General features: G+C 42.6%; 1 protein-coding gene and 1 non-coding gene across 2 annotated transcripts in view; both read left to right on the top strand.

Annotated features, from left to right (window-relative positions):
* Positions 1-12,384, top strand: part of PIWIL1 (piwi like RNA-mediated gene silencing 1) — a 31,447-nt gene extending 19,063 nt beyond the window's left edge. The window contains exons 11-21 of the mRNA XM_041729247.1: positions 73-190; positions 693-807; positions 1,861-2,048; positions 2,418-2,490; positions 4,036-4,236; positions 4,344-4,447; positions 5,514-5,584; positions 5,742-5,895; positions 9,481-9,606; positions 11,964-12,111; positions 12,268-12,384. Coding sequence (XP_041585181.1) covers positions 73-190; positions 693-807; positions 1,861-2,048; positions 2,418-2,490; positions 4,036-4,236; positions 4,344-4,447; positions 5,514-5,584; positions 5,742-5,895; positions 9,481-9,606; positions 11,964-12,111; positions 12,268-12,384 — 1,415 coding nt within the window. The remainder of the gene's footprint in view (positions 1-72; positions 191-692; positions 808-1,860; positions 2,049-2,417; positions 2,491-4,035; positions 4,237-4,343; positions 4,448-5,513; positions 5,585-5,741; positions 5,896-9,480; positions 9,607-11,963; positions 12,112-12,267) is intronic.
* Positions 6,426-6,532, top strand: LOC121475867. Its single transcript, XR_005983819.1, has one exon. It is a non-coding gene; the product is annotated as a U6 spliceosomal RNA (small nuclear RNA).
* Positions 12,385-12,763: the final 379 nt, after the last annotated feature.

A 12,763-nucleotide genomic window follows, 5' to 3' on the forward strand; every position in this document is an offset into this window, starting at 1 on the left:
ACCCCGCACTCCAAACGTTTAGATGTGATCCTTGTTTCTATAATCATATACCTTTCAACATTTTATTTGAAGGTCTAACTGATAAGATGCGTAATGATTTTAATGTGATGAAAGACTTAGCTGTTCATACAAGGCTGACTCCAGAACAAAGGCAGCGTGAAGTGGGAAGACTCATTGATTACATTCATAAGTAAGTCCTCTGCCTCTCACTGGGGCATGGTTTCGGTTTTGTGTTCTTTTCTGTGGGTTGGGAGTGATAGAAAATAATTTTGTTTTTCTTTTGTGTTTTCAGTATTTGGGGTGGGTTCTTGGTATTTGTGGGTGAGCCTGCTGTTTGTCAGGGAATGTTAAGGTTAAACTCTAGCCTGTGGCCTTTTCTTATTCTTCTATTAGAAAACAGTAATCAAGCAGAAAGTGAAATTTTTAAGACAAACCTATTTTCTCTCTAACATGGAGGGATTTACTTTGAAGGGAAGGTCATTTGGGTATCAGAAGTGTAGGCTAGAGGCTACCCTGAAGGACCTCAGGACATGATGAGGGAGATACGGAGAGCACATCTGTGTGTCCTGGCATCCTCACTACGCTCTCAGTCCTGAGAGAAGTTGTGGGTTGTGCTGGATCTCTATTTGCATATGTCTGGTTTTTCTGCATTTCCTTACTTTGAGTGCCACGTAAATATGTTAAATTTACAGAGATGACAATGTTCAGAGGGAGCTTCGAGACTGGGGTTTGAGCTTTGACTCCAACTTACTGTCCTTCTCAGGAAGAATTTTGCAAGCTGAAAAGATTCACCAAGGTGGAAAAACAGTAAGGCAGTTCTTAAAGTTGTCAGTCACATCAGATTTGGGTCTGGTGCACAGTAAAGCAGGAATAACCCCATTACATGCCAGTCTGCTCTCCTCCTCCCCCCTCCCCATCCCTCCCCACCTACCCTTTCACCTTCTATGAGCAGAGATACACATGGTCCTCTGATCATCCATGAGACTTCACTGAAAGCTGGCTTAATCTGTTTCTAAGAACTGAATTACTTAAGGTATAGAAGAATCTTATGCGATTGGGTTGGTATTTTGTCTGCCACTAATACAGAAAACTTTCAATTTATCTGGCTTCACTTTTGCCTGGACCATTTGTTTGTAGGGACATAAATATTGTGATGCCTATATATTTTATCTTCAGAAAAGGGAAACAAGTCTTCTAAAAATGTTTTTGTATAATTGAAGCACTGCAAGTACCAGAATTTTAAAAATCCTTTTATAGAAAACTACCCTTCTGCCTTCTACATGTTCTATGAAAAACAACCTAAACATACAGCTCAATGTCTTAACTGCAGTTGTTTTTATGATCCCTGTAGAATTGGTCACAGAATACATCTCTGTGTTATAACGGCTGTGAGGGAGGTGGGTAGGACACGGAGGAAGCACTGGGTTTGTTCCTCTATGAGAAATAGCACCACGTCAGTGTACTTCAAGTTTGATAGCTTTCTACCTTGCCTGCTTTCAGTGGGACACCTCCATCAAGTTGCTTAACTTTTAAAGCTGTATTTGTTTTGTATCTTTATCATGAGGGGGAGGTAGCACCTGTCCTTGTCATGTGTTAGAAGATGAAGGAGAGCACAGGCAGCACCAAGGGGAGGGCCTTGTGTGAGAAGCACTCATGTGCTAGCTGTGACAGGGTCCCATCATCCTCAGGCACCTGACTGTACTTTTCTCCCTTCTTGGGGTGTTTTGTTTATCCATCAAGTCCAAATGGAAGAGTAGTCCCCTAAGGGTCAGAATGCCACAGGAGAACTGTTACAGGCTTATTGGGTGTGTAACTGAGAACATGCAGAGGAATTCACAGTGTCTCTGAACTTTCTTCTAGTTCGATTACAATCCACAATTTGCAGATTGGTCAAAAGAAACAAGAGGTGCACCATTAATTAGCGTTAAGCCGCTAGATAACTGGCTGTTGATCTATACTCGAAGAAATTATGAAGCAGCCAATTCATTGATACAAAATCTATTTAAAGTTACACCAGCCATGGGTATACAAATGAAAAAAGCAATAATGTAAGTCTGTCAAGTCATTTCTACTCTGAAAATTGATTAGTAGTCATTTGGAGGGTGTGGGAATGCAAAAGTGATAAAAGGGTTAAACACGTTACCTAGATTATGTTTAAAGATCTGATACAGTTCCCTGTAATGAGGATGCAGAAACGTATTTTAGTAACTAAGAATGGGTGGGAGGACAAGCAGTACTGTTACCCAAATTATTGCTGCTATTCGCATTAGAAACAACCTTTTGCCTAAATGGCCAGTCTTGGTGTTTTGTATTTTATACAGAAGTGTTTCATGTGTGATAAACTACAGGAAATTTTTTATGCATAGTACATTTTTCATTACTTTTTCTGAATGTTGGCTAACAAATTTCCATTCTAGGATTGAAGTGGATGATCGAACTGAAGCCTATTTGAGAGTCTTACAGCAGAAAGTTACATCCGATACCCAGATAGTAAGTAGCTGACTGGTACCTAGGCAGCTGTCCTGGACTGACTTGGTTTAAAAACGGCATTTGTAAATCTTAGAATTTGAGTTTGAAATGTTGTAATTAGGTTCACAAACTGTCCACAAAATATGTATTTTACCTTCATAAGGTAGTTCTCTTAATGCTGGCTTTAGTTGTGTGTCTGCAAGCTTGTTATCTGCACTGCAGTTGGTGTGGGAAGGTGGGGGGAACAAGACCATCTGAAATGTATTTGGACTCAAAGCCTTTAATTCCATGAAATTTCATGGGGAATAGGCACAAATAGTAAAAGCAATTCGTTGTTCAGCACATGTCCAGGTATGAAGTAATAAGGTGGCAAAGACAGATGCAGTGATAAACAACATGTGAACATGTGTATGTGGCTTTAAACCTGAGAAGTAAATTGGCTTCAACTAATATGTCCCCTTTCTAGCTGTTCATCTCCTGCTCAGATGCCACAGGCAGAGTACTGTCACCATTGTCTGGAGTAATGAAGACACGTAGGATGGCAAAGTGATTTTGTCAGGGGCTAGAGAAGAATCTGAGAGCATTAATTGGAGAACACAGCAATGAGTCCAAGAGCTGGATTCAGCTCTAGAATACAAACTGGGATTGGGCAGGAATGGACTGTTTTATTTCTAGTGTTTAGATCTAATGGACATAACACTTTGGGTTTAAGGTGTATAGTGGGATCATTTGATATGCGTGTATGTTGCACAGTGATTATCACAGCAAGGCTACTTCACTCCTCCATCAACTCACATAATTACAGGTGGGTGTTTTGGTACTGAGAACATTTAGGATCCAGTCTTGAGTACCTCTCAAGTACACAACTCAGCGTTGTTAACTGTGTTCACTATGCTGCACAGTAGATCCCCAGAATGTACTCAGTTCATAACTGGAAGATTGTGCCCTTTGACTGATGTCTTCCCATTTCTAGCAGGCATATGTTTAAGGCACTCTCGTTTGTCCCCAGAATTGTCCATGGACTTGTAAGAAATTTCAGTGTAATCAGGTTCTCAATAAGATTCTATTTATTTATGAGACAGTGCGCACAAGTTGGGGGTAGGAGCAGGAGGAGAAGGAGAGGCAGACTTCCCACTGAGCAGAGAGCAGCCTGAGCTTTAAAAGTTTGAAATCCATGATCCTCGGTGGGTGGTGAGCAAATGAGAACTGTGAGAATGGTGGAAGACCTGTTTGTCCACCTGTAGGTTATTGCTAACTTGTTCTGCTCTATTCCCTATCTTGAAGTTATTCCAAACTGGTACTAGAGCATGTTTAGCTAAGTTCTTATGGTGTTCAGCTCTGAGTTGTTGGCCTCATGGGGTTTCTTTCCGTTATTAGCATCTATCCCTGAGGTGAGTGGAGGGAACAGTATCTAGCAGTTTACGTGGAGCTTGTCAGCTCTGTGGCAGAGACAGTGTTGGACAGATGTTTTACATCCAGTGGGTGGGTGTGGTTCCCTCTTCTCTTCCTTGAACCTTACCATCAGCTTCCTGATTCTTTGTAAAGAGAACATTTTCTTGGTTGCAGGTTGTTTGTCTATTGTCGAGTAATCGGAAAGACAAGTATGATGCCATTAAGAAATATTTGTGTACAGACTGCCCTACTCCCAGTCAGTGTGTGGTGGCCCGGACCCTTGGCAAACAGCAAACCGTCATGGCCATTGCTACCAAAATCGCCCTGCAGATGAATTGCAAGATGGGAGGGGAGCTCTGGAGGGTTGATATGCCTGTAAGTTTAAGTGGTGCATAAGTTTTCATTGTTTGAGAACAATGGATTTACTTTCTAACTACTGCTGGTATTCCGTTGTATCTAAAACTACAATATTTTTGTTAAAGCTAAAGCTGGCCATGATAGTTGGCATTGACTGTTACCATGATACCACAGCTGGACGGAGGTCAATTGCAGGATTTGTTGCAAGTATCAATGAAGGGATGACCCGGTAAGTGCCAGTGGGGGGCAGGGTGATGACTCATTAGCTGCTGGACTATGGGCAGGAGCAGGTGGGGGTGCAGGGCCCATGTTCTGGGGGTCTGCGAGGTTTGGGCTCTAGGATTCTGTTCCTTCCTTCTTTTCAACCTGTTGACTTCTCTTACATTAGATAAGCAAGAAAAGTAGGGAAGTAAAATAAGTAGCTGCCCTGCTGTTTTCAACTTTGTTCATTGGTCCTTAATCTATAGTAGATTGCATTTCAGGCTGTTTTATGATTGGGGGTGGGGGAGGGTACATCTCATTAAATGCAACCATCTCTAAAACTTCTCTAATAATTTTTATTGACTGCTGAAATACAAAGTTTTTGTGTTGACTTTATTTTGGAAAAACCCACTTCATTTTACCCAGTCACTTGTGTATCAACATAGTGCATCACCTTTTAGTGCTTTTCTTAGAACTAAAGGAATTGCCAAGGGGCACCTGGGGAGCTCAGTCAGTGAAGTGTCTGCCTTTGGCTCAGGTCATGATCTCAGGATCCTGGGATCAAATCCGCATCAGGCTCCCAGCTCAGCAGGGAGTCTGCTTCTCCCTCTCCTCCCTGCTCATTCTCTCTCTCACTTTGTTTCTCTCAAATAAATAAAATCTTAAAAAGAATTGCTGAGAATAGGAAAGGATGGAAATTAAAGGTATATTGACGTGTGTTGCTAATGGGTGTGTTTCAAGGTCTTGTAGCTTTTATAAGAGTGAAACCTGTAATAAATGACTTCCAAAGAACAGAGCAAGAAGTGCGATCTGTGTGTACTAGGTGTAAATCTGCAAGCTCTCTCTGGGTATTAGTTTAAATTTTATTTTTTCCTCAGCAGGGGAAATAGAATGTTGATTTATAATAAGTTTCATTTGTGATGTTAGGTGTATCTTGTTATTTCTGTTTAAGATTTCATAAAGTATTGGAGATACTAGCAGTTATCTTAAAAGGGGTTAAACATTAGAAGCTGCTGAGAGAGAAATAAATACAAAGTGCTCCAAAAGGTACAACCTGATGTCATTCTCACCCTGGTCCTGGTCTCTCCAAACAGCTGGTTCTCTCGCTGTGTATTTCAAGATCGAGGACAAGAGCTTGTAGATGGGCTCAAAGTCTGCTTGCAAGGTTAGTCTCCGGGAGGGTTACCGTCCTGGTGTCTGAATTGGGGTCTCCAAGAAATTATCCTAAAGTTACATTATTGAAAAACGTGCCCAGAATTTGGTAGCAACACACCATTTTGTTCTGTGTTAATTTATTTAAAACTTTTCTGGCTTTCTTTCAGCTGCTCTGAGGGCTTGGAATAGCTGCAATGAATACATGCCAAGTCGAATTATTGTGTATCGGGATGGTGTAGGAGATGGTCAGCTGAAAACACTGGTTAACTATGAAGTACCACAGTTTTTGGATTGCCTAAAATCTGTTGGTAGAGGTTACAAGTAAGCATGCAAACTGCAAAGCATTTTCTCTTATAAAATTATACCTTTTGTCTTTCAAATTAATTAGTTCCTTGGTGCAAGGGTCAGTGAGAACCCAGCCTCAGGAGTGCAGGAGGCTGGAGGGTGTGGAATGGGGAGGGGCCAGAGGTGCAGAGAGGTCCTGAGAAGGGTCCCTCCTGCCAGGGAGAGATAAGACGTATGGAGATACCTTTGCCGATTCTCTGCCTGCCACTTTTCTCACCTGTAGCCTTGAGGTGTGGGGAATCTGAGATTCTGGTACTTCTGTAGGCATCCACAGAATTGGTTATTAGAATAAATTCCAAACCATATTAATTTACTCTTTCTCGATTTCTTTGTCCAACAAATACTTGTTTAATTTCTTTGTGAACTTGGTTGAACTGATACTTGATCTAGGGAAGATGGTTGCCATGTGTCTCGTCTCCTGGGAGATGCTGTACCTTGTTGCTACTGTCTCTGTCGGATTGGGAGCAAGCTGAGGTGGGGGACTGTTGTATTAAGAGCTTATTAGCGTGCTCGCTTCGGCAGCACATATACTAAAATTGGAACGATACAGAGAAGATTAGCATGGCCCCTGCGCAAGGATGACACGCAAATTCGTGAAGCGTTCCATATTTTATTAAAAAAAAAATAAGAGCTTATTAGCGAATTCATAAAGATTAGTGAAATCATAAAGGTTTGTGAATTTGATTTTTAAGGATACTTAAGAAATCCAACAGGCCTGTTTGCACATACATGTTGCAACACTGGTTATTTTTGTCAGACCTTTTCAGCCAGCATTTGGTATTGTAGAAATGAGGGATTTTTGAAACCCATTGACTTTATCTGAGCTTAGTGTGATTTGGGACCTGTAGGGCAAGCATTAAGTGCTTGCTTCTTATTTCTAGCTGAACTGAAAGGTATTTCCAAGGCTTCTGTGGCCAGATGCTAAGTGTTGATTCTACACATTTCTTAAAATTAGTTTATTATGCCAGTAACTTCTCAGAGAAGTCAGGGATGTTTCTATTTCTTTTGAAGTAATTGTGTTTTAGATTAAAATGCTAACAAGCATTTTCTAATGTTTTGGAAACGAAAGTTTAATGTTCTTTTCTGTCTCCTTTAAAAAACTTAATGCTTGTATTTTCTCACTAAAATAATGTTACTGATTTTCTTTCGGTCTCTGAAATTTTGTAAACCTTGCTGGGTGTGTTTCTCAGAGTTGGAAGTGCTGTCCACACGGATGATGCGGTGTGGCCATAGGGGCAGGGGCAGTCCAACGTGGTGGCCACTTTCTTGTCTCCTCTTTGTTTACTGCTTTCGCCTCAGCATCATCCAGCCTCAGTGACCTTTTCTACACACCTAGAGGAGAGGGAGTTTTCAAGAAATAAAGAGTAGAGGTTATAGAGCAAGCTTCTCTTCCAGTCTTGAGTTGAGCTGCGTGTTTGATACGTGGGAAATGTTCCCTGTGACCCTGGCGGTGCCTGCATGTCTGCTACTTTGAATCTTTTGAGTCCTTTGGGCTTGGTTCCCAGAAGCAGTGGCAAAAATTGCCTTTGAAGAGATGGTGGCCCTGGTGAGCGTTTGACCAGAGTCCTTCTTGGTGTCCGGCACTAGTATGGGGTGGCTACTGTGGCGGCTACTGGGGCTTACCTGCCCAGTTCCCACTGAGGCAATGGGTAAACTGTACAGGGAAGTGGTTTCAAGTTGAGGCCTGAATGAAAGCATAACCAGCTGTCCCAGGAAGTGGATTCCATGGTGTGAATTGTGCTGTACTTGGTGGCTACCAAGATCAGTGATAAAGTGCAGGGTGTCCCAGGAGTAGAGGTGGGTTCATCCCAGCTTTGCCTTCATCTGTGAAACAGGGAAGCAGGTAACCAAGGGGGTACCAAAAGGAATAAATGGGAATAATTAAATATTTCATGCAGTACCCAGTAAGTACTCAGTAAACGGTAGATAGCTTATCCAGAAAAAGCTTGAAATTGTGTAGAAAATAAAATAATATCCAAGAATTATTCCTCACTTTGAAGAGCTGCAGTTTGGATGTAAATATTTGTAATTGTTCTTAGAACCACAATTTATTTGTTTTTTAATTGAAATGTTGATGTCAGCTTTTTACAAAAAAGTAAAATGGATTAGTTGATTTAGGATATTAGATAAATCAAAAACGTCACTTCGTACTTACAACCTGTCTTTCTGTCCTGACATTTCCTATGTTGTTTCTTGTGATATCAGAGAACTGAAATCCACTTTGTCTTTTGGCTCCTGAGACTGACTTTGTTACATCCAGAGCTACAGTAACTGGGCAGTAATAGACCTCCTTGGGTAGATGGTGATATTTCTAAAAATACCCTCTGCTTATGTAAAATCAGCCCCCTATCCCTTCTGGATTTGATTACTCATACCATGAGGGAGCAAAATTAGATTTATCATTGAACAGAAGTTCCCTCATCAGGGTCCTTCTGATCATTTGTCCCAACAGCATATTGTCAACTACCTTCCCAAGCCAGACCAGATCCCACTGCGTGTAAGCCCTCTGTGTCATGTAGTTTGAAGTCAGGTGTATTTCTGCTCTGTAAGAGCTAATGTTCCAGGTGGGAAAAGGCACAGGAAAAATGGAGGCATCAGTACTTCTCTCAAATGTCTGATATACTCCAGCACACTCCTGAGTACCTTCCATATGCCAGCCCACATACTCCAGGGGGTGCTTTTGAAATGGACCTTTCAGAGATGGTAGAAAAGGTGTGAAAGGTATTCAAGCACATGTGTGCTGCCACCTGAAGGGCTGTCCCCCAGACAGAGCCAGAAGGCACATAAAGGGCCAACAGGTGGCCTCTGGTGCTGCACTGGGTGCTCAGGGGAAGAGAGTTTCATCATGGTATATGGAAACCAGCTGGATCGGGCAGTGGGACGCAGCGGGGGATGCAAAGGGTACATCCTCTGCCAGCATGTGGTGGGGCCCCCAGAGGAAGATGGGAGACAGGGGGCCCCAGTACCTCGTGAACCAGTAATGCTGGGTTAGACTTTGACAGTGCTCCACCTAGCTTCCCTACCAGCCAGTTTAGACTTCAGATCTTATTTTCCACCTAGTACAAAATGCCCACTGAAGAGTGTTCCAAATTGTGTGCTTTGAAGCATGCTGAATCTGTCATTTCTGTGTGCCAGGTGAGCAGCATGCTTGTCTGTTGATGGAACATGTGTGTGACCTCATGTCACATGCCATCCTGTTCTCTACTCACAGTTGACTCCTGGTCCCTGTCTAAGTCTGTACAAAGTGTGGAGTGTCCCTTCATAGCTTGGACAGATACTCTGCTTCGAAAGGGAAAGGGTTTGAGAGACAGAGAGAGAGAGAGGCAGAGACACAGGCAGAGGGAGAAGCAGGCTCCATGCAGGGAGCCTGATACGGCACTCGATCCTGGGACCCAGGATCATGCCCTGGGCCCAAGGCAGGTGCTAAACTGCTGAGCCACCCAGGGATCCCAGGGAGAGGGTTTCTTTTTAAATGGAGTATGTGAATGTGAATGTCAATGATTGAGTGCCTGTAAGCATGACAGACTCCATGTCATTACATTCATCATCATCACCTTTAAGCCCAAGACTAACGGTAATTGTGGTGAAGAAACGCGTGAATGCCAGATTTTTTGCTCAGTCTGGAGGAAGACTTCAGAACCCACTTCCCGGGACGGTTATTGATGTAGAAGTTACCAGACCAGAATGGTAAGTTCTGTACGATTATGTGGAATTGTTTTTTGCTTTATCAACTTCAACATGTTTACTTTTTCTCCTATTTCTTATAAAGTTTTCAATTAGCTTGATCCAGTAATAATAATAAAGCCTATGATTTAGTATTGGTGAAGCCTGGGGGGAATAGGTTTTCATGTAGTTTTTCTGGGAGAATAGGGTTATTGTCTGTGGCACTGATTAGACATAGAGAGGGTAAGAATTGCTACTGTAGATTGCTTTTGTATTTTTTTTTAACATGTGACCTCATCCACAGATTGTTTCCTAGTAAAAATGTTGAGATTGATAATGCTTTGTTATCCAGAGGTCAGAAAGTTTCATCTGAAACACAGCTGCAGATAAGGAGCTTCTGAGTAGTAAACAAAGCTTTTTATGTAGCCTGGAGCTACACTTTGCCATGGAAAAGCCAGCTAGCTAGGATGTCTGCAGGCACACTGGGGCCGCCTGCTGATGGTGTTCGTACCCAGCAGCTATTGGCTGCTGAAACTGGCTCCTCAAAAACACTATGGGGTGAGGCCTAGGGGGTAGGGGATCCTGATGCTGCTGAGAGTAGTGGCTCCTCTGTCAGTCCAGTAGTGCTGTCTTCAGGAGAGCACACTGTTAGGACCATTCTTCTTTTTCAACATGTTGGAGCTTTTAAAAAGGCAGCTTTAATTAGGATAAATAGTGGGCCTGGGTGCAGAGCTGCTAATGCAGAATGCCCTTCCTATACAGACCTAGAGTAAATGAGACTTTACAACACTAACTTTATGTAGATAAATGGGAACACAGATTTTTAGTTCTCTTTAGTCAGTTCTGTTAGGTGACCATGGATGGAAATTACTACGTTGAGATGCATTATCTTGGATTTCTTTTCTTTTAAAAAAAAAAAAAAGGTTCTATTTTTTCATGAGAGGAGACTTTTTAAGATTTTATTTATTTATTCATGAGAGACAGAGAGAGAGGCAGAGACAGAGGTAGAGGGAGAAGCAGGCTCCCTGCAGGAAGCCCGATGTGGGACTCAATCCCAGGACCCTGAGATCATACCCTGAGCCAAAGGCAGACCTCTGAGCCACCCTGTCTTGGATTTCTGTCTTTTTCTCAAGCAGGTGTTAGTTATGGCAGTGCCAGAGGATTCTACTAGTGGGAAAATCAGCTGTGGGAGACAAAGTGGCTAAGATGCTAACATAGAAAGTTCTTTCCTGCAGGACCCTCTAACCACTCCGAGTGACCCCATGGCTCTTCTACTAACACTCCTGCTGTGCTAACTACAGCTCAGGGCAGACATTGACTGGGAGACAGCTGACATAAACAGATTGGGTAAAATCCAAGTGGAATTATGAAGTATGAAAACACTTCATTACTTTTTACTAGATGCTGTTTAAAACTTAGCTGCTGATGCTCTGCATGCACCTGGAGAACCCAACTTGTAGGGACCAGCAGAGTCCCATTAGCTGCCAGTACTCTGGACGCTAATGTGCCTGAGTCGGGGAACTGAGGGTCTGACTCTAGCCCTGTTGTGGTCTCTCTACGGTTTGGGCCAAGTGGCTTAATGTCTCTGAAACCCTCCTTCTAAATAAAAATAATCTGTTCTGTATCAGTTGTGGTGTTCGGACTTGTCTAGTTTCAGCAGAGCTAGCAAGTTGCACAGGTAATTTCCTTATAGCTTTATTAGGTCAGATTACAGTATCTCTGGATTGATGTGTTATTGCTGCTTCAGAAAGTGGGAAGAACAGATACCCTGTTCCTCTGTTTGCATTCCTGGTATCTGCTTTACTGTTTGGGTCCTGCACTAGTTCTGCTTCTGTCCCTGGGGCCTCTCAAGTCCTCTAAGAATCTGCTTTGCATCCTTGATGATGAAAATGAAGCATACTTTTGTTACAGTGGGAACAAGAAGGGGAAAGGCTCTAGGGCAAAAGCATATTTTGGGAATGACAGTGCCTGAAAGGAGAGCTCCTCTACCTTCGCCCACTGCTGCTGCCCTCTAGGACCTCTGTGGTCTGTGAGCCACACCAGTGTGCCCTGAGGCGTGCAGGTGGACAGCTGTGAGTGCCTCGCCTACGCCGGGCGCTGTAACTGGCGGCCTGGGCATGTGTGGAGTTCCCTGAGGTGTCAGTGACAGATAATTAAAATCTAAGTAATAGTGGTTTCTTAAACATCTGTCACACATAAGCATTCCAGAATGGTCCATGAACAGCAAGTGTCATGGATGTGAAGGAAGCACATTTCATCCTGAAGAGGTTAGGTTACATGAGAATATGAGACCTCTCCCTGTGAAAAACTGGACCCATGTTAACCTCAGCTTTCAGACGGATGAGCCTCCCATCCATGTGGCTTTTCTCTTATAATTCCAGGTATGATTTTTTTATCGTGAGCCAGGCAGTGAGAAGTGGCAGTGTTTCTCCCACACACTATAACGTCATCTATGACAGCAGTGGCTTGAAGCCAGACCACATACAGAGGCTCACATACAAGCTGTGTCACGTCTACTATAACTGGCCAGTAAGTGTGTTTCCCTAGGGACATGAACTCACATACGTGAGCTTCACTTTTCAAAAAAAGGAGTTACTGTTTTCAGAGACTTTTAAAGTTAATATTGAGATGTGTGATACAGGAGACCAGATCGAGAGTAACAGCCCTGTGTTTCTTCCACTAAAGGGCGTCATTCGAGTCCCTGCTCCTTGCCAGTACGCCCACAAGCTGGCTTTCCTCGTGGGCCAGAGCATTCACAGGGAGCCCAACCTGTCCCTGTCCAACCGCCTGTACTACCTCTGACCCTCAGGAGACGACGAAACGCAGCCGTTTCTTCTGTTTGAAGTTGTAACTTTGGGATTTTTTTAAAGTTTTTATTTTTTTTAGCTGTTACCTTTCTAGATGAAACTTGGGAAGGGAATTAGGTCTGGAGTCTCGTGTGTAGCATTGCTGCTGTGACTGGCTTATAGGTAAAAATTAAAGTTTTATATTTTATCTTGTTTACTTCTCAAATATGTTGTGAGAATTTTTTGTTTTGAAAAAAATGTGGATACCGTACTTTGTATTATAAACAAACTTTCTTAAACTATTTGAAAAGTGGTAATTTACTTGAAAGTACTTTCAGGAGTGAGCAAGTCCTGCTTTGTAAACCTACATTAATTAATCTTTTTGAAATATTCTT

The sequence above is a fragment of the Vulpes lagopus genome, chromosome 14, assembly GCF_018345385.1.
Source record: "Vulpes lagopus strain Blue_001 chromosome 14, ASM1834538v1, whole genome shotgun sequence".
NCBI classification, from domain to species: Eukaryota; Metazoa; Chordata; class Mammalia; order Carnivora; family Canidae; genus Vulpes; species Vulpes lagopus.